The 27,680-nt window shown below is 38.6% G+C and overlaps 1 protein-coding gene across 7 annotated transcripts in view; it reads left to right on the top strand.

The window, feature by feature from the left end:
* LOC128685489 (uncharacterized) overlaps nt 1-27,680 on the top strand; it is a 254,154-nt gene that overhangs the window by 112,168 nt on the left and 114,306 nt on the right. For 6 of the 7 annotated variants that reach the window (XM_053772051.2, XM_053772049.2, XM_053772050.2 and 3 more), the window contains one exon: nt 6,125-6,241. The exons of the other annotated variant lie outside the window; for it this stretch is intronic. In XM_053772051.2, coding sequence (XP_053628026.2) covers nt 6,125-6,241 — 117 coding nt within the window. The remainder of the gene's footprint in view (nt 1-6,124; nt 6,242-27,680) is intronic. 7 annotated transcript variants of the gene reach the window in all.

Genomic DNA, 27,680 nt, shown 5'->3' with positions numbered 1-27,680 from the left:
ATTACCTAGGATAACCCAAAAATTCCAGGCCAATTGCTATACAGTGCTCATAGATCTTTTCTTTCTTTCAACACCCCGGCCGTATCCCACCGAGGCGGGGTGGCCCAAAAGGAAAAACGAAAGTTTCTCCTTTTACATTTAGTATTATATACAGGAGAAGAGGTTACTAGCCCCTTGCTCACGGCATTTTAGAATTCTGTTCCACTTCCCCATGGAGGTAAGAGAAAATAAACAAAAACAAGAACTAGTAAGAAAATAGAAGAAAACCCAGAGGGGTGTGTATATATAGGCTTGTACATGTATGTTAAAAACAGAGTAGGGGAGTTAGTAGATGGGGAGAGGGAGGTATTAGGTAGATGGCGAGAATATTTTGAGGAACTTTTAAATGTTGAGGAAGAAAGGGAGGCGGTAATTTCATGCACTGGCCAGGGAGGTATACCATCTTTTAGGAGTGAAGAAGAGCAGAATGTAAGTGTGGTGGAGGTACGTGAGGCATTACGTAGAATGAAAGGGGGTAAAGCAGCTGGAACTGATGGGATCATGACAGAAATGTTAAAAGCAGGGGGGGGATATAGTGTTGGAGTGGTTGGTACTTTTGTTTAATAAATGTATGAAAGAGGGGAAGGTACCTAGGGATTGGCAGAGAGCATGTATAGTCCCTTTATGTAAAGGGAAGGGGGACAAAAGAGATTGTAAAAATTATAGAGGAATAATTTTACTGAGTATACCAGGAAAAGTATACGGTAGGGTTATAATTGAAAGAATTAGAGGTAAGACAGAATGTAGGATTGTGGATGAGCAGGGAGGCTTCAGAGTGGGTAGGGGATGTGTAGATCAAGTGTTTACATTGAAGCATATATGTGAACAGTATTTAGATAAAGGTAGGGAAGTTTTTATTGCATTTATGGATTTAGAAAAGGCATATGATAGAGTGGATAGAGGAGCAATGTGGCAGATGTTGCAAGTATATGGAATAGGTGGTAAGTTACTAAATGCTGTAAAGAGCTTTTATGAGGATAGTGAGGCTCAGGTTAGGGTATGTAGAAGAGAGGGAGAATACTTCCCGGTAAAAGTAGGTCTTAGACAGGGATGTGTAATGTCACCATGGTTGTTTAATATATTTATAGATGGGGTTGTAAAAGAAGTAAATGCTAGGGTGTTCGGGAGAGGGGTGGGATTAAATTATGGGGAATCAAATTCAAAATGGGAACTGACAGTTACTTTTTGCTGATGATACTGTGCTTATGGGAGATTCTAAAGAAAAATTGCAAAGGTTAGTGGATGAATTTGAGAATGTGTGTAAAGGTAGAAAGTTGAAAGTGAACATAGAAAAGAGTAAGGTGATGAGGGTATCAAATGATTTAGATAAAGAAAAATTTGATATCAAATTGGGGAGGAGGAGTATGGAAGAAGTGAATGTTTTCAGATACAGTGGACCCCCGCATAACGATCACCTCCGAATGCGACCAATTATGTAAGTGTATTTATGTAAGTGCGTTTGTACGTGTATGTGTGGGGGTCTGAAATGGACGAATCTACTTCACAGTATTCCTTATGGGAACAAATTCGGTCAGTACTGGCACCTGAACATACTTCTGGAGTGAAAAAATGTCGTTAACCGGGGGTCTACTGTACTTGGGAGTTGACGTGTCGGCGGACGGATTTATAAAGGATGAGGTTAATCATAGAATTGATGAGGGAAAAAAGGTGAGTGGTGCGTTGAGGTATATGTGGAGTCAAAAAACGTTATCTATGGAGGCAAAGAAGGGAATGTATGAAAGTATAGTAGTACCAACACTCTTATATGGATGTGAAGCTTGGGTGGTAAATGTAGCAGCGAGGAGACGGTTGGAGGCAGTGGAGATGTCCTGTCTAAGGGCAATGTGTGGTGTAAATATTATGCAGAAAATTCAGAGTGTGGAAATTAGGAGAAGGTGTGGAGTTAATTAATGAAAGCATTAGTCAGAGGGCAGAAGAGGGGTTGTTGAGGTGGTTTGGTCATTTAGAGAGAATTGATCAAAGTAGAATGACATGGAAAGCATATAAATCTATAGGGGAAGGAAGGAGGGGTAGGGGTCGTCCTCGAAAGGGTTGGAAAGAGGGGGTAAAGGAGGTTTTGTGGGCAAGGGGCTTGGACTTCCAGCAAGCATGCATGAGCGTGTTAGATAGGAGTGAATGGAGACGAATGATACTTGGGACCTGACGATCTGTTGGAGTGTGAGTAGGGTAATATTTAGTGAAGGGATTCAGGGAAACCGGTTATTTTCATATAGTCGGACTTGAGTCCTGGAAATAGGAAGTACAATGCCTGCACTTTAAAGGAGGGGTTTGGGATATTGGCAGTTTGGAGGGATATGTTGTGTATCTTTATACGTATATGCTTCTAAGCTGTTGTATTTTGAGCACCTCTGCAAAAGCAGTGATAATGTGTGAGTGTGGTGAAAGTGTTGAATGATGATGAAAGCATTTTCTTTTTGGGGATTTTCTTTCTTTTTTGGGTCACCCTGCCTCGGTGGGAGACGGCCGACTTGTTGAAAAAAAAAAAAAAACATGTATGTGTAGTGTGACCTAAGTGTAAGTAGAAGTAGCAAGACGTACCTGAAACCTTGCATGTTTATGAGACAGAAAAATGGACACCAGCAATCCTACCATCATGTAAAACAATTACAGGCTTTCGTTTTACACTCACTTGGCAGGACGGTAGTACATCCCTGGGCGGTTGCTGTCTACCAACCTACTACCTACATAGATATGAGACATAAATAAACATGATGCAGATAATAGTAGTGTCACTTGCTCAGCAATCAGGGAGCGGCCCATACACCACAAACCAACAGGTTTACTAGCTGCTCCCTGAGACAGATAAGCAGAACTAGACACAGATAAACAGAGCTAGATAGACAGCTGTACAGATACAAACAGATAGATGTACAGATAGACTGATAGACAGACGTACAGAGACATGTTTGTGTGCAAGAGTAAAAACATATAAAGGCAAGGTTTCCCCTCCAGCAGCGCACACTCATTAAATGTCACTTGCTATCTGACGCTTGTCATAACACCATTATTCAAGGAGTTCATATTATACTCCAGGCACACACACAAGACAGAAAGATAGATAAGCAGAGCTAGGCAGACAGACAGATATAAGTACAGATAAGACAGGCAGACAGATAGACTGACAGACATAAAAAGACATGTTTGTGTGCAAGAGTAAAAACATATAAAGGCAAGGTTCCCTCCAGCAAGGCACATTGATCAAATGTCACTTATCTGACCCTTGTCATAACACCATTCAAGGAGTTTCATACTCCAGCTGTCTAAAACATTGCTGGGACCTATAAATACTTTGTATATATTTCTAGACAATAGTAAATGACCAGGGCAGGTGAAAATGTTCACCTGTCAGTGTGATTGCTACAATTTGAGTTCTATTTCAGTACATAATATTAGTGTCAGAACAAAGATTTACAATGAAATCACAAGAACTATTATAAATTGTTATTATCAGAACATAAAAATTATATAAATTAAAATAACAAGAAAAAAAGGTAAATCGGCAACACTTCTGCAAGCAGCAGGACTGGATGTTGCTGTCAGGTGAGCATCCAGAGCCAACTTCACAGTCTTATATCTCGGTAAGTACTGGTCCTAAAAAAATTTTTTTTTTCTTATACCACACAGAAAATAGCCCTCTTTAATTTAACCCTTAAACTGTCCAAACGTAGATATACGTTTTTTCAACATTTCAAAGTATGTAAAAAACGTAGATCTTCTTTTTGTTTTTTTACATTTGAAAACGTGTAAAAAAACTTTGATCTACTTTTTTTTGTTTTTGTTATATTTGAAAATATGTAAAAAAAACGTAGATCTACTTTAGGAGCACTACGCATATGAACATAGATCTGCTTGGACAGTTTAACCCTTTGACTGTCGCAACCCCCAATCCTGAGGCGTCTCCTGGTGTCGCAAAATTTAAAAAAACAAAAAAAATTTTTTTTCTTGTGAAATGATAGAGAATCTTTTCCCGGTTGTAATGACACCAAAAAAACGAAATTTGATGGAAAACTGACGGAATTATGCTCTCGCGAAGTTAGCAACCTCGGCGCTGTTTACAAATCGGCGATTTCGCCCACTTTGAGCCCTATTTTCAGCTAATTCCATTATTCCAGTCGCCCAAACTCATAGCTATTTCTTAAGAACTCCATTTTTTCTATCGATTGAGTACACGAAACTGCCCATTTACAGATTTCAACTACCTAATAATGTGGTCAGAAATTTGCAATTTGGCCAATTTCACGAAAATTAAAAAATATGACAATTTCAAAATAAGGTCCAGAATGAACAATGCAGACATTCCTGGCTCTAAAATAACATTTTCTTTGCTCATCAGTCATGTCTCCAGGCCCCTCTAATATTACTCTTGCTTTCTATTTTGAATTTTTATTCAAACAAAAAATAGAAGACTTACTATTATGCAGACTACTGCAATACTGTAATAATTGTATAAATAACATCAACCCATTCATGACTGCATATTAGAATGGCTAGTTGGACATTTATTGGACAATGGCATCATTTGTTTACCTTTGAACATTGGCAAAAATCAAACATTTCCCTTACTTTGAGCTTCATTTCTAGGTTCTTTTTATAGTAAAATCAATCAAAATCACCTCTATTTCTATAATATGTTTTCCATTCTATCAAATGAGACCAAGAAAACGAGAATACAACCATAAATACTATACGAAAATAGACCACAAAGTCGGCATTTTAATTAAAAAAAAACGGTCGGAGTTTTTTTTTTCTCATTATGCACTGCGTGCTCCAGGATTTTTTTTATATGGTGCACACTGACCACACAGACCCATTCTCTCACATGTGGGCCTACCAGCTTTCTCCTGCTTGATTTGAATCCACTAGAATTTATGAGTATATATACGTCAAACACGGTACCTCGTAAGACGTATATATACGGCCGCGACAGTCAAAGGGTTAAGGGTTAAAAGCAAAAAAAAAAAAACTATTATTTTTATTTTTCAAAATACTATTTGGAGCGCCACGCAGGTGAACGTAGATCTATGTTTGGACAGTTTAAGGGTTAATACCCTCAGATTGAGGGAATAAGACATATGCATAATCATGATATTTATTGAGGAAGACTTCACCACTTGTGGCTTTCTCAGTCTTAGTATAGACATATCTACAAATACAGTATGTATAGCAGGGAGATGTCATGCAGCTCAGAAAGACAGGTAGAGGTCACTTGCCAGAAATGGGTGGGTGGGGCTGTGTACTACGTGCTTGATAAGGTAGGAATTTGAAAAGGATCTGCCTAGCATGGACCTGCTGTCTTTTACAGTGCTTCTCCATATTTATGTTGCCTTATGGTAGTATTTTGGTTGTACAGAATTATTTTGGCTAGAGTACTGGAAATTCTAAAGCTCTGACCAGTATGTTCCTCAGCATATTGATCTGTGGTCCTTGCTGTTTTCCCGGTGTATATGTCATTGCATTCCCTGCAGAGGATCCTATACAAACCCACACTGGTTTCTGCAGTGTCAGCTGGTTTCAGTTTAACCAGTCTTTTGATGGTGGCCATGCAGCTAGTAAGCACTTGCTGTGGGGAAAGTGAATGTGGTCACAAAATTTGGAGGTTGCATATTGGGAATTAAGCCTTAATGCTTGCTTGCTGTTGATTACAAGTAATGCAAAAGAGTAGACATTGGAAAAGAAGACTTTGTAATGTTAAAATATTAGATTTGCGAGATGGAGAAGCCACTGCACATTAAACAACTATTTTCTCCTTGTCAGGGGTAAGTACAGTGTTGTATTGTCGTTTGTTCAATACCACATGTTAAGCTGGAGTTTAGCAACACCAGTCCATGATTTGGTTTTTATAAGCACACCTCTGCTCTACCACTTGATTACCACTCATGTTTCTGAAATGAGTATCATCCTAGAGCTAATACTGACACATGCCCAACACTTGCATCACTTTTAGTGAGCAGCGGTCTTTTTTTTTTTTTTATTAGCTGCTACTGCGTAGTTACAGCTTAATATGTGAAAAATAGCTGAGACACAAACTATGAGCTGTCTGGCTAATTAGTGGCTTGTAAACAAGGTTAGGTCAAGCTGGGGCGTGTGGGCTACTGCAGCACCGGAGCTTGGAGTTGCGGCTACCGAAAATACAGCATGCCAACACAGGATGATGGACGTATTCTCAGTTAATGGATCATGGGTAGGAACCCGTGATTTTTCCGTTTATTGGGTGCTTTTTCAGCTAGATATAATCCCAAGAATCCCCTAGTACAACAAACAGTGGGGTGGTATGATTTTTTTTTCTTAATCCTGCAGATCACAAATTTGTTTGGTGGATGATTTACATCCTTAGGAAATCAGAATTATTTACGAAACAGAATGGCACTTGGTAATACAGTCTACATGCATATACGTATTATTTTGTCACATAATATGAATTTTTTTTGTATCAAATTATGAAAATTGGTGTTTGGTATAAAATTTTTAGGGAATTCCTTAACAAGAACAATTCACAACACCTGGAAAAGTTCACAGTACAGTGGAACCTCGAGTTTCGTACACCCTGAGTATCTTACGCTTCAAGTTTAGAACCATTTTTTTTTTTTCCTAAATTTTGTCCCAAGTTTCGCACTGTGCCCCGTGTTTCATCCTGCATGCCAGATCTGTCTGCCTGCCTGCATGCCTCCCCACGCAGCCATCGTGAGTCAATCTGACTTTGTTTCTCCTCGAGTGAACATTACATTATATACTAGGTATTTAACCCTTTCAGGGTCCGTCCCGTAGATCTACGGCTTTACGTTCAGGGTCCAAACCGTAGATCTACGTCATGAGCTCAGCTCACTCTGATAAACTGTGAGTGGTACATTTGGGCCTAGATATGAGAGAATACATCTATGTGGTATGTGTGCACCACATAAAACAGATCCTGCAGCACACTATGTATAATGAGAGAAAAAACTGAAATCGTGATTTTTCTATTAAAACAGCGACTTTGCAGTGTTTTTTCATATGTTTTTTATAGTTGTATTTGCGATTTCTTGGTCTCAATTGATAGAATGGAAGACATATTACAGAAATAGAGATGATTTTGATTGGTTTTAGCACTGGAAATGGCTTGAAACTGAGCTCAAAGTAGCAGAAATGTTAAATTTTTGCCGATATTCAAGAGTAAACAAACGACCTCACACGTCTAATACACACCAGCTGGTGGGTCTAATATGCATTCACAAATATGGTGATGATATTTATACAATTATTACAGTATTGCATAACAGTAAATCTTCAATTTTTTGGTGTGAATAAAAATTCATTATGTGAATAAAAAATCAAAATGGAATTTATTTGTAAAGCCTCAAAACATAACTAATGAACAGAGGAAATGTTAGTTTAGTTCCAGGAATACCTACATTGTTTATTCTGGACCCTATTTTGAAATTGGAATATTTTGAACTTTGTGTTAAATTAGCCAAATTAACAATTGCCGATCACTTTAATTTGTAGTTGAAACAGTTGACTTGCTGATTTCTTGTGCTCAATCGATAGAATAGAAGTAATACTAGTGAAATAGCTAAGAATTTGGTTTACTGGAATAATGTAATTGGCCTAAAAGGGGAGTCAAAGTCGGCAAAATCGCCGATTCGTAAATATCGCTGACACATCAAAATTCGCGAGAGCATAATTTCATCAATTTTCCATCAAATTTCGTACTTTTTGTTTTATTACCTTCACAAAAAGATTCTTTACCATTTCATAAGAAAAAAATAACAAATTTTTTTTTTTGAAAATTCTTGGACACTGGGGCACCACTTCAGATTTGGGCCTTGGACCCTGAAAGGGTTAACCCTTTCAGGGTTTCAGCCGTACTAGTATGGCTTACGCACCAGGGTTTTTGACGTACTAGTACGCCTAAATTCTAGCGCCCTCAAATCTAGTGAGAGAAAGCTGGTAGGCCTACATATGAAAGAATGGGTCTATGTGGTAAGTGTGCGCAGTATAAAAAAAACCCTGCAGCACACAGTGCGTAATGAGAAAAAAAAACTTTGTTTTTGGATTAAAACAGCGACTTTGCACTGTATTTTCGTATGGTATTTATTGTTGTATTCTAGTTTTCCTGGTCTCATTTTATAGAATGGAAGACATATTACATAAATTGAGATGATTTTGACTGGTTTTACAAAGAAAAGTACCTTGAAATTGAGCTCAAAGTAGCAGAAATGTTCGATTTTTACCAAAGTTCAAAAGTAAACAAGTCATGCTATGCGTTCAATACACGTCAACTGGTGAGTCTAATATTCTTTCACTCACAAGTGCGCTGATATTATTTATACCATTTATACACTAATGCAGTAGTCTGCATAACAGTAAATCTTCTATTTTTTTGTGAGACTAAAAATTCAAAGTGGAAAGCAAAAGAATGTAAGAGGGGCCTTGAGACGTGACTAATGAACAGAGGAAATGTTATTTTAGTGCCAGGAATGTCTTTCTTGTTTATTCTGGACCCTATTCGGAAATTGGCATCTTTTGAAATTTGTGGGAAATTGGCAAAAATGCTAAATTCTGACCACTGTATTGGATAGTTGAAATCGGTAAATGGGTGGTTTCTTGTACTCATTCGATAAAAAAAATGGAGTTCTAGCGAAATAGTTAAGATTTTTGTCGACAAGTACTCTGGAATTGGCCAAAAATAGGGCTCAAAGTGGGCAAAATTGCCGATGCGTAAACATCGTCAAGACCGCTAACTTCGCGAGAGCATAATTCTGTGAATTTTCCATCAAATTTCATACTTTTGGTGTCATTATGATTGGGAAAAGATTCTCTATCTTTTCTTAAGAAAAAATATTTTTTTTTTTTTAAATTTGGGTGACCCTGAGAACGTCTCTGAGAGGGCCTGTCGACCCTGAAAGGGTTAAAGTGCCCTAGAGCGATAAAATGCATATACAGTACATTCATTACTTACATTAAAATATTTGTAGTCTTAATGGTCTTAATATAGGGTGCAAGGTAAGTCGTAAGGTAGGTAGGTATGTAACCCCCATCTGGCTACCCCACTCTCACATTATACAGTGGATCCCCGGTATTCGATATTAATTCATTCCTGAGGGCTTATCGAATACTGAAAATATTGAAAAGTGAATCAATTTACCCCATAAGAAATAATGGACATCAAATTAATCTGTGCAAGACACCCAAAAGTATGAAAAAAAATTTTACCACATGAAATATTAAGTTTAATGCAATAGAATAATTACAATAACAACAATAACAATAGAATAATAATAATAGAATAATTGACCCTTACCTTTAATGAAGATCTGGTGATGATTGATGGGATGGGAGGAGGGGAGAGTGTCGAAGTTGTTACTGTTTAGAAGGGGAATCCCATTCCATTCAGACTTGAGGTAGCAAGTTCTTTTCCGGGGTTACTTCCCTTCTTCTTTTAATGCCACTAGGACCAGCTTGAGAGTCACTGGACTAATGTCACACATATCTGTCCATAGAGGCCTGTACCTCTCGTTCCTTTACGACTTTCCTAAAGTGGTTCACAACGTTGTCATTGTACAGGTTGCCAACACGGCTTGCAGTAGCTGTGTTAGTGATTTTCATCAAAAAAGGTTTGCACTTTAACCCACATTGCACACATTTCCTTAATCTTTGAGGTAGGCAACTTCCTCAATTTTTCTATCCCCTCCTTCGAAGCAGTTTCCTCAGGTCTGGCCTCTTGCTGTTGAAGATGATCTAGCAGCTCATCAGGGGTTAGTTCGTCATTGTCCTCCTCCTCCAACTCTTCCACATCCTCCCCACTAACCTCCAACCCCAAGGACTTCCCCAATGCCACAATGGATTCCTCAACTGGCATACACTTCTCAGGGTTAGCCTCAAAATCCCTTTTGTCTACACATTCTGGCCACAGTTTTTTTTCCAAGCAGAGTTCAAGGTCCTCTTAGTCACTCCCTCCCAAGTTTTACCTATAAGGTTTATATAATTGAGGATATTAAAGTGATCCTTCCAAAACTCTTTTAGAGTCAGTTGAGTTTCTGTGGTCACTATAAAGCACTTTTAAAACATAGCTTTTGTGTACAGTTTCTTGAAGTTGGAAATGACCTGCTGGTCCATTGGCTGCAGGAGAGGAGTGGTATTAGGAGGCAAAAACTTGACCTTAATGAAGCTCATGTCCGCAGAAAGTCGCCCTGCCATGTCTGAACGATGACCAGGAGCATTGTCTAATACCAGGAGGTACTTAAGGACTAATTTCTTTTCAATTAGGTAATTTTTCACAGTGGGGGCAAATGCATGGGGTAACCAGTCATAGAAAAAGTCCCTAGTGACCCATGCCTTACTGTTTGCCCTCCACAGCACACACAAATTAGCCTTGAGGACATTGTTTTTCCTGAACACTCTGGGAGTTTCAGAGTGATACACCAATAAAGGCTTCACTTTGCAATCACCACTAGCATTGGGACACATCAACAGAGTAAGCCTGTCTTTCATAGGCTTATGTCCTGGAAGTGCCTTTTCCTCCTGAGTAATGTAGGTCCTGCTTGGCATTTTCTTCCAAAACAGGCCTGTTTCGTCGCAATTAAACACTTGTTCAGGTTTAAATTCTTCACTATGTAATCCTTGAAGTCCTTCACATATTTTTCAGCTGCTTTTTGGTCCGAACTGGCAGCCTCACCATGCCTAATCACATTAAGTATGCCACTATGATTCTTAAATCTTTCAAACCAATCCTTTGCTGGCCTTAAATTCACTCACATCACCACTAGTTGCAGGCAATTTCTTTACCAAATCGTCATGCAACTGCCTAGCCTTTTCACAAATGATCGCTTGAGAGATGCTATCTCCTGCTATCTGTTTTTCATTTATCCACACTAATAACAGTCTCTCAACATCTAACACTTGCGGTCGCTGTTTTGTAATCACAGTTGCACCTTTTGCAAGAACACCTTTCTTGATTGCCGTTTTCCTTGATTGCCGTCACTATAGTAGGGATGGTCGATTGGGGTTTACTATGCAACCTGGCCAGCTCCGACACACGCACTCCACTTTCGTACTTTGCAATTATTTCTTTCTTCATTTCAATAGTCATTAGCACCTTTTTTCGCGAAGGGTTGGCACTAGAAGCTTTCTTGGGGCCCATGGTGACTTACTTTGCAGAAACAAGCACCAAAAACAGAGATAATATGGAATGTACCAAATGTATCCTTAGATGCACGCACACTGCCTGGCTTGTAAACACTGGCACACACGGGGCAGTTCAGGCCACACATGGACACGTCTCGTACGAATCGCATTGAATACCGGGTTTTCGATCAGATTCTGAGGCGAAATTTTTGCGTTAAAATGCATCGAATACCGGATTTATCGAATACCGATGCCATCGAATAACGGGGGTCAACTGTATACTAGGCATTTAAAGTGCCCTAGAGTGATAAAATGCATAAACAGTACACTCATTACTTACCTTAAAATATTTGTAGTCTTAATGTAGCGTGAGAGGTGAGTAAACAAGATGAGTACATGAGAGTGTAGAAGGTTTGCCAAGTTTTGTAAACAAACCTGTTGTTGTTGTTGTTAGCAGTCCGGACACAAATGGTTTATGTTCACTCACAGCATAAGCTGCCCTGCCTATCTTCTGCAAGGTATGTAAATGGTGTATGTACATCAGTTCATTTGTACATTATGGTTTTCTTATGAAAGAAGTGATCTAATGCAGTTTGCCTCAAACTCCGTTTTCTCTTATACTAACACGTCTGAAGAAGGAAAGAATGGGAATATGTTTTCATAGCTGGAACAAGAATGCCCGCAAGCGCCGTCTTCCCCCGCCACCACATTTGTAATGACATACATATTTTATTCATTCTAGAGTGTATATCAGGCTTTTATGTTATTTTGTTTGTCATATTAAATGAATTGTGATAGATAAATAAGACATAGAGTTGATAATAACATCATATTGAAGTACTATTTTGTCATGCCTCCTGACAGCAGGAACGGATTATTTGGATTTACAGTGGACCCTCAACTAACAGCAGAATCAAGTAACGGCAAATTCGTCTAACGGCTCTCTTTGGCGTAAAAAAAAATGCTCTACCAACGGCAAAAAACTCGTCTAACGACGTTCGTCCTGAACTTGTCCCTGGGGCCAGAGCATGGCCTGAACGGGCCCAGCCACTCCAAGACTCCATGTACAGCAAGTGTGCCAGTGTTTACGAGCCATTTCGGTCAATTCCAAGTGTACCTGCAATATATTTTTTATTCCAGTGTTTTTAGTGCTAAATAAGCCACCATGGGCCCAAAGAAAGTTTCTAGTGCCAGCCCTGTGATAAAGAAGGAAAGAAACACAATAAAATTCAAGAAAAAACTTGTAGCAAAGTACCAAAGTGGAGGAGGAAGAGAGAGGGGAGAATGTGTCTTCTGCAGTGATTCAGTGATTCTACAATATATACGATACTAAAGCAGCAGGTATCGATAAAGGCTATAGTGCCAGCCAGCGACGAAGTGTAGAATTAACAGTGTAGCAAGTTAAACGAGTAAGCTATAGAAAAATGACACGAAAGTAACTCTCCAATGTTGTTGGATGTATGTACATCCGCTGAACATACGCCGGCCTGCTATCTTCCACTACCCTAAACCTCTGCCAGCATCTCCTCCATCAAACTAACTAATTAAACTAACATCTCCAAGGTAAGTGTAAATATAAAAGTGTAAGCATAAAAGTAAATATATTAAGTGTAAATATATAGAAGGAGCATATACATATAAAGATACACAACATATCCCTCCAAACTGCCAATATCCCAAACCCCTCCTTTAAAGTGCAGGCATTGTACTTCCCATTTCCAGGACTCAAGTCCGACTATATGAAAATAACCGGTTTCCCTGAATCCCTTCACTAAATATTACCCTCCTCACACTCCAACAGATCGTCAGGTCCCAAGTACTATTCATCTCCATTCACTCCTATCTAACACGCTCACGCACGCTTGCTGGAAATCCAAGCCCCTCGCCCACAAAACCTCCTTTACCCCCTCTCTCCAACCCTTTCGAGGACGACCCCTACCCCGCCTTCCTTTCCCTATAGATTTATATGCTTTCCATGTCATTCTACTTTGATCCATTCTCTCTAAATAACCAAACTACCTCAACAACCCCTCTTCTGCCCTCTGACTAATACTTTTATTAACTCCACACCTTTTCCTAATTTCCACACTCCGAATTTTCTGCATAATATTTACACTACACATTGCCCTTAAACAGGACATCTCCACTGCTTCCAGCCGTCTCCTCGCTGCTGCATTTACCACCCAAGCTTCACACCCATATAAGAGTGTTGGTACTACTATACTTTCATGCATTCCCTTCTTTGCCTCCGTAGATAACGTTTTTTGACTCCACATATACCTCAACGCACCACTCACCTTTTTTCCCTCATCAATTCTGTGATTAACCTCATCCTTCATAAATCCATCGCCGACACGTCAACTCCCAAGTATCTGAAAACATTCACTTCTTCCATACTCCTCCTCCCCAATTTGATATCCAATTTTTCTTTATCTAAATCATTTGATACCCTCATCACCTTACTCTTTTCTATGTTCACTTTCAACTTTCTACCTTTACACACATTCCCAAACTCATCCACTAACCTTTGCAATTTTTCTTTAGAATCTCCCATAAGCACAGTATCATCAGCAAAAAGTAACTGTGTCAATTCCCATTTTGAATTTGATTCCCCAAAATTTAATCCCACCCCTCTCCTGAACACCCTAGCATTTACTTCCTTTACAACCCCATCTATAAATATATTAAACAACCATGGTGACATTACACATCCCTGTCTAAGACCTACTTTTACCGGGATGTAGTCTCCCTCTCTTCTACACACCCTAACCTGAGCCTCACTATCCTCATAAAAACTACAGCATTCAATAACTTACCACCTATTCCATATACTTGCAACATCTGCCACATTGCTCCTCTATCCACTCTATCATATGCCTTTTCTAAATCCATAAATGCAATAAAAACTTCCCTACCTTTATCTAAATACTGTTCACATATATGCTTCAATGTAAACACTTGATCTACACATCCCCTACCCACTCTGAAACCTCCTTGCTCATCCGCAATCCTACATTCTGTCTTACATCTAATTCTTTCAATTATAACCCTACCGTACACTTTTCCTGGTATACTCAGTAAACTTATTCCTCTATAATTTTTGCAATCTCTTTTGTCCCCTTTCCCTTTATATAAAGGGACTATACATGCTCTTTTGTCCCCTTTCCCTTTATATAAAGGGACTATACATGCTCTCTGCCAATCCCTAGGTACCTTCCCGTCTTTCATACATTTATTAAACAAAAGTACCAACCACTCCAACACTATATCCCCCCCCTGCTTTTAACATTTCTGTCATAATCCCATCAGTTCCAGCTGCTTTTTTTTTTTTTTTTTTTTTTTTTACACAGGGTTTGACATGGTTAAGGATCCCTAGCTTTATTGACAAGCTATTTACAGGTTAAGGATTCCTAACTTTATTGGCAAGCTAAGAGCTGTTACCTACATCAGCTCATTTGAAAGCATTTTTATTGTTATGAGACATACAAGTAGGGAACAGGATGAAGTTGGAGCCATCTGTGGGCCAGCATTTTCATTTGATCAACTGACTTTATCTCCTTGACATCATTATGCTGTACGAATGTGTTCCATACTCGAGTCATCCTGGGTATGTATGATCTCAGATGGAGTGATGTTCTGGAGAAGGGTACAGCCAGAGTGAAGTTGCTGCTTTCTGCCCGTCTTGTGGCATAAAAGCTTGTTTCACACTGTCCTCGAAGTGGATCCAAGTGTGGTATTTTGACAATATTGGCCTTGTACATAACAGTAAGGCCACCCACATCCCTCCTATGTTGAAGGCTCTGCTGAAATGACAGATCTATCCAGGATGGGTCCAGGCGAGAGATGAGACGTCTTGCTCTGTTCTCTACTCTGTCAAGCAGTTGCAGATGAGAGGGGGGGGGGCAGGCAAACCAAGAAAGTGGAGCATACTCAAGGTGTGAGCGTACTTGTGCCTCGTACAGAATCTTGCAACCCCTACTGTCAAGCAGATGCGAGATACGGCGAAGTGCTGTAAGCTTCCCTTTCATTCTACGTAATGCCTCACGTACCTCCCCCACACTTACATTCTGCTCTTCTTCACTCCTAAAAGATGGTATACCTCCCTGACCAGTGCATGAAATTACCGCCTCTCTTTCTTCCTTAACATTTAAAAGTTCCTCAAAATATTCTCGCCATCTACCTAATACCTCCATCTCCCCATCTACTAACTCCCCTACTCTGTTTTTAACTGACAAATCCATACTTTCCCTTGGCTTTCTTGTTTAACTCGCTCCAATTTTTTTTCTTATTTTCATTAAAACTTCTTGACAGTGTCTCTCCCACTCTATCATCTGCTCTCCTTTTGCACCCTCTCACCACTCTCTTCACCTTTCTTCTACTCTCCATATACTCTGCTCTTCTTATAACACTTCTGCTTTGTAAAAACCTCTCATAAGCTACCTTTTTCTCTTTTATCACACCCTTTACTTCATCATTCCACCAATCACTCTTGTTTCCTCCTACCCCCACCCTCCTATAACCACAAACTTCTGCCCCACATTCTAATACTGCATTTTTAAAACTACTCCAACCCTCTTCAACCTCCCCACTACTCATCTTTGCACTAGCCCACCTTTCTGCCAATAGTCGCTCATATCTCACCCGAACTTCCTCCTCCCTTAGTTTATACACTTTCACCTCCCTCTTACTTGTTGTTGCCACCTTCCTCTTTTACCATCTACCTCTTACTCTAACTGTAGCTACAACTAAATAATGATCCGATATATCAGTTGCCCCTCTATAAACATGTACATCCTGGAGCCTACCCATCAATCTTTTATCCACCAATACATAATCTAATAAACTACTTTCATTATGTGCTACATCATACCTTGTATATTTATTTATCCTCTTTTTCATAAAATATGTATTACTTATTGCCAAATCTCTTTCTACACATAGCTCAATTAAAGGCTCCCCATTTACATTTACCCCTGGCACCCCAAATTTACCTACTACTCCCTCCATAACATTTTTACCCACTTTAGCATTGAAATCCCCAACCACCATTACTCTCACACTTGATTCAAAACTCCCCATGCATTCACTCAACATTCCCAAAATCAATCTCTCTCTCTCTACACTTCTGTCTTCTCCAGGTGCATACACGCTTATTATAAACCACTTTTCACATCCAGTCTTTATTTTACTCCACATAATCCTTGAATTAATACATTTATAGTACCTCTTTTCCTGCCATAGCTTATCCTTCAACATTATTGCTACTCCTTCTTTAGCTCTAACTCTATTTGAAACCCCTGACCTAATCCCATTTATTCCTCTCCATTGAAACTCTCCCACCCCCTTCAGCTTTGTTTCACTTAAAGCCAGGACATCCAGCTTCTTCTCATTCATAACATCCGCAATCATCTCTTTCTTATCATTTGCTTCTAAACTGTTGTATTCTGAGCACCTCTGCAAAAACAGTGATAATGTGTGAGTGTGGTGAAAGTGTTGAATGATGAAAGTATTTTCTTTTTGGGGATTTTCTTTCTTTTTTGGGCCACCCTGCCTCGGTGGGAGACGGCCGACTTGTTGAAAAAAAAAAATATAGAAGGATCCCAATGGAAATACTACATAAGACACACTGACTTTTTTGGGTTATCCTAGGTACTTTACACAAGCTGCTATGTATGATAATCTATGTAACTGTATTTGTGTATACCTGAATAAACTTATTTATAAATTAAAATGTAAATATTTCTTATTTATAAATTAACATGTAAATATTTCTTATTTATAAATTACATACATTGTTTAAGTGTGATGGTGGTGCTGGCAAAAATCCTCCACCGCCACAAACACGGCTTCTCTCGGTGGTGGCCCTTAAACCCAACAATAACACTTACTCCATTTACTCCCCTCATACATTATGACATATTTTATTCATTCTAGAGTATATATCATGTTTCTATGTTATTAATATTGCTTATAATGTCATATTATAAGATGAATTGAGATAGATAAATAAGCTGTAGAGATGATATTAGCATCATGTTGAAGCATAATAAACTTGTCTTCCTCTTGCCTCCTACGTGTCTGTCATACACCAACAAGTCAAGTTAGTAAAGATATGTCAATAAAGGTAAATGTGATGTTAAATGTTCATTTATCCATTTTATTAGTGCTTTATATTTGTCATTGTTTTCTGTATGTATGTACATGTATTTATATTTAATCTTTAAAAAAAAAAATTTTTTTTTTTAATATTTTTGGCTGGCTGCCACGGATTAATTGGATTCCATTATTTCTCATGGGGAAAATTAATTCGACTAATTGCTAGCTCTCTGGAACGGATTAATGCCGTTGATTGAGGGTCCACTGTACATTATTTCTTATGGGAAATATTGCTTCAACTTTAGGATGTTTTGACTTTAATCCTAGCTCCTGGAAGACATTAAGGACGAAACTCGGGGTTCCATCACACCCTAATCTGAACAGGACAGACTGAAATGTTTCAGTTTCACTGCCAATTCGTGGGTTATGGGTAGTTGTAAAATGGTATACAACCTCTCCACACTTTGTGAAGTACTCGTTTAACAATGACCCAGACTTACGATGGGCTCTCTGACCAGTATGCATACCTAAATAATGTACGTATATTGGAGCTGATTTCCTCTACAGTGGTCCCTCAATAATTGTCCGGCCTGAAAGTCATCCATTTCGGAAATACGTAGTCTCGTTATTTCGTCTAAACATTGGCTCGCAAATGGTCCGTTAACTCGCTAATCGTCCTTCGTCTGGGACGGGTACTCACGCTCTGAGCCGCCTGGGCCTGCCTTCCCAGCCAGTGTGCCATTGTTTACCAGTGAGCGACGGTCCCCTCACATGCTCCTACGAAATATTTCATAATATTCCATTGATTTTAGTGCTTGCAAGTGCTAAATAAGCTACCATGGCTCCAAAGAAAGCTTCTAGTGCCAGCCCTTTGGTAAAGAATGTGAGAAACACATACAATTTATGAAAAAGTTTGTAGAAAAATACAAAGGTGGTGGTGATAGAGTGGAAGCAGTTGTGATAGTGGTTGATGGTGGTAGAAGGTAGTAGTGATGGTGGTAACAGTTGTAATAGTGGTAGAAGGTCGTAGTGATAGTGGTAGAGGGTTCTTTCTTTAGTGATTCAGCGATTCTACGAACTCCTCCAATGTTGCTGGAGTTATATAGGGCTACAGAAAACACCACCGCCTCAGCTGCTGCTTCACCACCATTATGGACGGCTTTCTCTCAGTGGCCCTTATATACCCAACAACAACAACACAACACCTCTCGTGGCATACGTAATGACTTATTTTATTCATTCTAGAATATATTCCATGTTTCTATGTTAATAATATTGTTTATTATGTCATATTAGTTGAATTGTGATAGATAAATAAGCCATAGAGTTGATATTAGTGTCATATTCTCCAACAATAAACTTGTCATCCCTCCCTCACACAAACAAGTCTCCAATAAGAACATAAGAAAGGAGGAACACTGCAGTAGGCCTGCTGGTCCATACTAGGCCGGTCCTTCACAAATCCAACCCACTAACAAAACAAATGCTACCCAAGCAATAAGCTCAGGTGCAAGTCCGACTCAAATCCAACCCCTCTCACTCATGTATTTATCCAACCTAAATTTGAAACTAGCCAATGTTTTAGCTTCGATCACCCTACTAGACAGACCATTCCACTCATCAACTACCCCTATTACCAATGTTCATTTATTTGTCATTTTTTCTGCATGTAAATCTATATTTATGCTAGGGAAGTGACCCCTGAAGTGACTTAGAGTCCTTATGGAGGGGGATTCCCCTTCCAAACAATAACCTCTCTTCCCTCTCTCCTCCTCCCTGTCTTCCATTCATCAACAACAGCCTTCAATAAAGGTAACTGTCATGTTGAATGTTCATTATTTTGTGCATGTAAATCTATCTTTTAGGTAAAAAAAATTGTTGTTGATACTTCTGGGTGTCTGAAACAAATTAATTGGATTTACATTATTTCTTATGGGGAAAATTGATTCGAAAATCGTCTATTTCGATAATAGTCCCACTTCCAGGAACGGATTAAGGACGATAATTGAGGAACCACTGTATTTTGTTTATTACAATATGCAGTACATTACTGTGTAAACATTTAAAATATACTAAAAATGTTATAAATGGTGCAAAGGTGACATTAAAACAATATCAAAGATGGTTGACACGAACCCACTACCATTATAGTAGGGTCCTTAGCGACGAATTTGTCTACCAGCTTGGTCTTAGGAACAGAATTCAATCATTAAATGAGGAGAGGCTGTATACCACATCATGCCAACTATGAATATACAGGTACCATCTAACTTACAACCGAACTTGGTTCCAACCACCTGGTTGTATGTCAAAAAGGACGTAAGTCGAGCCTTAGAAAATTGCCGATAGGGATACTTCTTTTATGTTTGTTGTGGAAATTTCTTCAATCCATTCATTATTGTTGATTGGTTTTCATAAAATAAGTGAATAACTTACTTCCAAGATAATAGCCAAAAATACACACATACCCGAATTCGGGAAATATTTTTCCCTCCCCAAGAGTACCCTTTTTTTTTTTTTTTTTTTTTAGTGTTTTCGTAAGCTACAAGTGTGTGTTACAGTTTACCCTCATGTTAGATCCGTTTTCTCTCATAGAGTGACGAAAGAAGGGATAATAAGCATTATGGTTGGTTTAGGAGAAACACTGTGCACAACACAAACAGTTGTTTATTTCCATGAACATTTGCAGCTGGTACATGAGTAAGAAAGGTTACAAAAGCTATGACTTGGGTATCATAAAAAATAGGTTGGACAAATGTATGTATATGGAAGGATGGATTTGAGAAGGCATGCCCAGTTTGGGCCAACAGGCCTGCTGCAGTGTTCCTCCTTTCTTATGTTCTTATGTAATAGAGAAGGGACACTGAAACATGCCTTCTCAGATCCATCGATATACATTTGCCCAGCCTATATTTTATGCTACCCAAGCCATAGCTTTCGTAACCTTTCTCATGTATCAGCTGCAAATGTTCTTGGAAATTGTTGATATTAGTGTCGGCTGTTCTCTCTTGCTTGTGTCAGCACTTCTACCCAGAAGGTTCCTGTAATTCAACATCACAGTTATTTTAATGATTTTATTATTTTTGTATTTCATTTTTTACTTTACTTTTTATGCTGTTAGTACTGTATTTTATACTGTAAAGTTCAGGAGAAACACTGTGCACGACACAAACAGTTGTTTATTACCGAGAACATTTGCATACAAAACAGTGTGTTGGAATTCACTTCGAATGTAAGAAAATACATGAACAGAAAAGTACAATGGAAGTATATGGTATAAAATACCAACACAGTGGAAACACAAAAGCAATATAATGTGATCCTTTTTTTGGCAACATTTTGCCCACACAGTGGGCTTTATCAAGTCACAAACAGATGTTTCTGGGTGAAAGGTACGTGAGTATTTATAGGATGGAGTCAGGTGGAGAATGCTGGGTAGGTTGAATCTGAACCTGCATGTGACAGTCTTCCGAGTAGGGTGATAGAGTCTAGGACCTTGGGTAGATTTATGAAGAGATTGGACAAGTACACATATATGAGTAGACCTTCTGCAGTGTTCCATAAGAACATAAAAGAGGAACACTGCAGCAGGCCTTTTGGCCCATACTAGGCAGGTCTTTCACAATCCATCCCACTAACAGAATTACGTACCTATTTACCCAACCCAATTTTCAATGCTACCCAAGCAATAAGCTTTGATAATTCTATTTATTTATGTGCAAATTCCACTCAAATCCAGCCCCTCTCACTCGGCATTCTCCTCCTGACTTCTTCCTATGAAAACGTTGTCAATAAAGGATCACATTATACTGCTTATGTGTTTATTTTTTCCATTGTGTTGGCATTTTATACCATTTACTTCCACTACTTTTCTGTTCATGCATTTTCTTAAATTCGAAGTGAATTCAAACATATTGTTTTGTATGCAAATGTTCTCGGAAATAAATAACTGTTTGTGTCGTGCACAGTGTTTCTCCTGAACCTTACAATATAAAATGCAGTACTAACAGCATAAAAAGTAAAGTGAAAAGTGAAGTACAAAAATAATAAGGCAATGATATGGTGATACCGACAAGATGTGGAAAAAGACACTTATGTACAGTTCAGGACATATATTAACCCTTTCAGGGTCCCCAGGTCCTCTCCGAGACTTGTTCTCAGGGTTGCCAAATTTTCAAAAAAAAAATTATTTTTTCTTATGAGAAGATAGAGAATCTTTTCCCGATCGTAATGACACCAAAAGTATGAAATTTGATTGAAAACTTAAGAAATTATGCTCTCGCGAAGTTAGTGGTCTCAACGATGTTTATGCATCGGCGATTTTGCCCACTTTGAGCCCTATTTTCGGCCAATTCCAGTGTAGTAGTTGACAAAAATCATAACTATTTCGCTAGAACTCCATTTTTTCTATCGAATGAGTTCAAGAAACCACCCATTTACCAATTTCAACTATCCAATAAAGTGGTCAGAATTTAGCAATTTTGCCAATTTCCCACAAATTTCAAAAAATGCCAATTTCCGAATAGGGTCCAGAATAAACAAGTCGGACATTCCTGGCACTAAAATAACATTTCCTCTGTTCATTAGTCACGTCCCCATGCCCCTCTTACATTCTTTTGCTTTCCACTTTGAATTTTTATTCTCACAAAAAATAGAAGATTTACTGTTATGCAGACTACTGCATTAGTGTATGAATGGTATAAATAATATCAGCTCACTTGTGAAAGAATATTAGACTCACCAGTTGATGTGTAATGGATGCTTAGCATGATTTGTTTACTTTTGAACTTTGGTAAAACTCGAACATTTCTGCTACTTTGAGCTCAATTTCAAGGTACTTTTCTTTGTAAAACCAGTCAAAATCATCTCAATTTCTGTAATATGTCTTCCATTCTATAAAATGAGACCAGGAAAACTAGAATACAATAATAAATACCATACAAAAATAAAGTGCAAAGTCGCTGTTTTAATCCAAAAACACAAAGTTTTTTTTTTCACATTACGCACTGTGTGCTGCAGGATTTTTTTTATACTGCGCACACTGACCACAAAGACCCATTTTTTCATATGTAGGCCTACCAGCTTTCTCTCACTAGATTTGAGGGCACTAGAATTTAGGCGTACTAGTACGTCAAAAACCCTGGGGTGTAAGCCGTACTAGTATGGCCGAATCCCTGAAAGGGTTAAAGGAAACGTTTCGCCATGAGTGGCTTCTTCAGTCCTAATACAGAGAAAACTAAGAAAACACGTATATATAATGGCAGGAGTCAGGTGAAGTGTCGTGTGGGTAGAGGTGGCGGCGGCGGAACAATGACTACTAAGGAAATGAGACGGATGGCTACAGAGGGACCTGTTGTCATCATGTAACAGCAGTTTCCAGAATGGGTAATATCCTGTTGATTAGCAAATTTGAGATACTGTAACTACCGGACTTTTGCTTTATATTGTTATTGACAGCAATTAATGCAACTTCTAAACATTTTCTCCACCTTAAGTCGTCGTCTTTAATCACTAGTTTAGCCTCACTGAATTTCATGCGGTGTCCAACATCATCCCTATGTTGAACACATGCTTTTTTGCGGTCATCATTTCTGCAAGCATTTTTGTGTTCGGTGATCCTAATGTCCAGAGATCTGCCTGTTTCCCCTACATATACTTTGTCACACTCCCCCACATGGTATAGTGTAAATTCCTGCACTTGTGCCAGAATCATGCTTGGGTTTTTGTATCAGGTTCCTAATAGTAGTTGAAGAGCTGGTAGATATTTTAGCCAGTTTTCTGTCAAACATTTTTGAAACGTTAGTGGCAACGTTGCTGACCGGTAAAACGATGTAACTTGAAGGCTTTTCTTCAACTTGATTGGTGTTGCTCTTGTTTAGGATATGTGTCGCACGTTTCCTGCAGTCACGTATGAAGTGTAGGGGAAAGTGTAGTGAACTAAAAGAATTGGTGATGTATGTGCATTCTTCTTCGAGGAACTGTGGACTTAAAATTCTGTAGGCTCTCAGAAAGAAGCCAGTAACTACCCCTCTTTTAGTTCTGGTGTCATGGTGAGAGAAGAAATATAGAAGATCGTTCTTGTAGGTAGGTTTCCGGTACACTTTAAAAGAAAGTCCGTTTTTACCTGTACATAGGAGAACGTCGAGAAAAGGTAATTGGCTGTCCTTCTCTTCCTCTAGTGTAAATTTATTGGTAGGTTCCAGAGTGTTGAGGATGCCACGTACGTCTAGATTTTTGGGTACAATGACCAAAATATCGTCAACGTACCACATCCATGTAACTGAACTGGGGATGCTACTGAGGATCCGTCTGGATTCTAGGTCCTCCATGTATAAATTGGCAAGTACTGCACTAAGAGGGGATCCCATGGCTAGCCTGAAGAGTTGTTTGTACTTCTTGTTAATACAGAGTTGCCTGTACCCCATCAAGACTTTGTGAGCCTTGTCGAACTTTGTGTTCATTATAACTGCTTTAGGTTTGAAGACAAGAAGTACAAGAGGACCTAGAATCCAGACTGTTCCTCGGTAACATCCCTAGTTCAGTTACATGGATGCAGTACATTGATGATATTTTGGTCATTGTACCCAAAAATCTAGATGTACGTGGCATCATCAACACTCTGGAACCTACTATTAAATTTACACTAGAGGAAGAGAAGGACAACCAATTACCTTTTCTCGATGTTCTCCTATGTACTGGTGAAAACAGACTTTCTCTAAAAGTGTACTGGAAACCTACCTACAAGAACGATCTTCTACATTTCTTCTCTCACCATGACACCAGAACTAAAAGAGGGGTAGTTACTGGCTTCTTTCTGAGAGCCTACAGAATTTCCAGTCCACAGTTCCTTGAAGAAGAATGCACATACATCACCAATTCTTTTAGTTCACTACACTTTTCCCCACACTTTGTACGTACTGCAGGAAACGTACGACACGTATCCTCAACAAGAACAACACCAATCAAGTTGAAGAAAAGCCTCAAAGTTACATAGTTTTAACGGTCAGCAACATTGCCACTAACGTTTCAAAAATGTTTGACAGAAAACTGGCTAAAATATCTACCAGCTCTTCAACTACTATTAGGAACCTGATACAAAAACCCAAGCATGATTCTGGCACAAGTGCAGGAATTTACACTATACCATGTGGGGGAGTGTGACAAAGTATATGTAGGGGAAACAGCCAGATCTCTGGACATTAGGATCACCAAACACAAAAATGCTTGCAGAAATGATGACCGCAAAAAAGCATGTGTTCAACATAGGGACGATGTTGGACAATGCATGAAATTCAGAGAGGCTAAACTAGTGATTAAAGATGACGACTTAAGACAGAGAAAATGCATAGAAGCTGCACTAATTGCTGTCAGTAACACTATAAAGTAAAAGTCCGGTAGTTACAGTATCTCAAAATTGCTAATCAACAGGATATTACCCATTCTGGAAACTGCTGTTACATGGTGACAACAGGTCCCTCTGTAGCCATCTGTTTCACCACCTTAGTTCCACTACTACTACTACTACTACTACTACGACCACCACCACTGCCACCCCCACCACCACCACGACGTGTACCCACACGGCACTTCACCTGACTCCTGCCACTATATATACACGTTTTCTTAGTTTTCTCTGTATTAGGACTGAAGAAGCCACTTGTGGCAAAATGTTTCCTTTAATAAATGTCCTGAACTGTACTTAAGTGTCTTTTTCCACACAAAAATAATAAAATAAAATCATTACAATAACTGTACATAAGTGTCTTTTTTCTACAATGACTGTGGTGTTGATATACAGGAACCTTCTGGGTAGAAGTGCATGCTGACACAAACGAGAGAGCAGCCAATGCTAATATCAACAATTTCCGAGAACATTCGCAGCCGATACATGAGAAAGAAAGGTTATGAAAGCTATGGCTTGGGTAGCATAAAAGATAGGTTGGGCAAATGTATATGGATGGATTTGAGAAGGCGTGTTTCAGTGTCCTTTCTCTATTACATAAGAAAGGAGGAACACTGCAACAGGCCTGTTGGCCCAAACTGGGCATGCCTTCTCAAATCCATCCATCCATATACATACGTACATTTGCACAACCTATTTTTTATGCTACCCAAGCCATAGCTTTTGTAACCTTTCTTTCTCATGTACCAGCTGCAAATGTTCATGGAAATAAACTGTTTGTGTTGGGCACAGTGCTTCTCCTAAACCAGCCATGAGGCTTATTATCCCTTCTTTCATCACTTTTATGAGAGAAAACGGATCTAGCATGAGGGCAAACTGTAATACACTTGTAGCTTACGAAAACTGAAAAAAAAGTTTTGGGGAGAAAAAATATTTTACGAGTTCGGGTATGCGTTCATTTTCGGCTATTATCTCGGGAGTAAGTTATTCACCTATTTTGTGAAAACCAATCAATAATAATGAATGGATTGAAGTGATTTCCACAACAAACAAAAGAATGAGAGGAGGAACACTGCAACAGGCCTGTTGGCCCAAACTGGGCATGCCTTCTCAAATCCATCCATCCATGTACATTTGCCCAACCTATTTTTTATGCTACCCAAGCCATAGCTTTTGTAACCTTTCATTCTCTTGTACTGGCTGACTTTTCCACCACATGTATAACTACTGCTACTGCCTCTGCTTGTTTAGATGAAACATTGTCAGTAAAGGATCAAACTACAGTATACCCTGCATCTGGCAGGGTTGTCAGATGCACGGTTGTAAGTCGAGTGGTCGTATGTCACACAGGTCATAAGTCGGATGGTACCTGTACATACATAGAATGTAGTATTTGAAACTTTTAATACACATGAATAAGCAATGCAATAAAATATTAGGTGATGCAGTACTAAAGTAGCTTAGATTGTATCAAAAGGTTATAGTTATTGCTACAGTATTTTAAGCCAAGTCATCTGAATTTACATCCTTTGTATTTGTGTTGCCACCACATAGTTGTCCATCACCACCACAGTTGCACATCTCAGTGCAGCTCAGTATGTCTTGTAGATGTTTCTTAAAAGTACATTTACAAAATTCCTAAATAGTTGCCATCATACAGGGTACTCTGTGTACTATAGTCTCGAATCTCTGTCTTGTTCCTCTCCTGGATTTAAAGGCAATGAAAATTCAGAATGCTGCTAAATGTTTTGATACCATAAAGTTACTGTAGGGTACAATACTTCTTTGTGAATAGACCTCACAATTACCTATGTGTCATTTTTGTTTGTGGCACATACACTGGCAGATAAGTTTCTCAAGGGAATGTTTCATTTCCAAAGAACATGTTAACTTTCCTAAGCCTTCGAGCATATCACTGTTTATTGAACTTGAATGCTTTCTACTGTGTTACTTTGATAGCGAATGATTTTGTAACATCTGTTGCTCATAAGGCATTGAAGTCTGAAAACTTGAAGGCCATCAATGGTCCAAATGAAGGCTCACATAATGTCTTTTTATACTATGTATAGTAAGAAGTCCTGAATCTGGTGGAAGCACAGGGTTACTTTAGCATGAAACCCCTGATATCAAGAGTCTGGCTAGTACATTATATGTGCAGTTTTTGAGCTCCTTGTTAAACCTTGTAGGGTGTGTGCAGTATTGTTTCTCTTCCTCCATGAGCGCTCACTAGATAAAGTATATCGTAATGACTAGCCATTTCTTAGTCCTGCCAAGTGAACTTAATGTTTTTAGTGTTCTTAACATATTACGTGAGCTCTCCAGCAAGAAAGTTTGTCAGTTCATCTTTTAGTCTCTCCATGTGATAAAGTTTAGACATAGTAATGTTGCTGTTTTTATCCTTTTCATATACAGGATATAAATATTATGTAAAGGGAATATTTTATATTTAAATAGTGCTTCAATCAAATATTTAAATTTAGAACAAATTTGTTCAAGGATCATATAAAGTGTGTTAGTGATTGTGGACTTTGAAACTGCATTGTGTGTGTTTGGCATTACAGTGTTTTGCAGTAGAATTAAACAGCTAGGAAAAGCCTTCTTTTTGTTTATTATTTTAATGTGTTTTGTTTATTTTAATGAATGGTTTTGCTTCAGACTTTAGCCCATATAGGATATAGGTGGGGGGGGGATCTTTATTGTGATGTCAGCATTCTTCTGGAAAGATAGCAATTGAATGAATGATTTTTTTTTTGGTCACTGGTGGAAGACTGCCATTGAGGTAAAAAAAAAGTGCTTATTGAGCAGATACTTTTTTGCCTTTTTTATTTTAGAATTGCATTTTTAAATATTACATGTTTGTCATTGATCAGTATTAAAAAAAAAAGTTAGTATAATTGTATGTTGCATGCAGTATTACATGCTGTCATTGATATTTTCATGTGATGTACAGTATTTTGAAAAAGTAAAATCCCCCCCAAAATCAAAACTCACTCAGATCAGCTTGAAATTTAACATTTAA

This window comes from Cherax quadricarinatus, chromosome 8 (genome assembly GCF_038502225.1).
Source record: "Cherax quadricarinatus isolate ZL_2023a chromosome 8, ASM3850222v1, whole genome shotgun sequence".
NCBI lineage: Eukaryota > Metazoa > Arthropoda > Malacostraca > Decapoda > Parastacidae > Cherax > Cherax quadricarinatus.
This window is presented reverse-complemented; position numbering and strand designations above follow the sequence as displayed.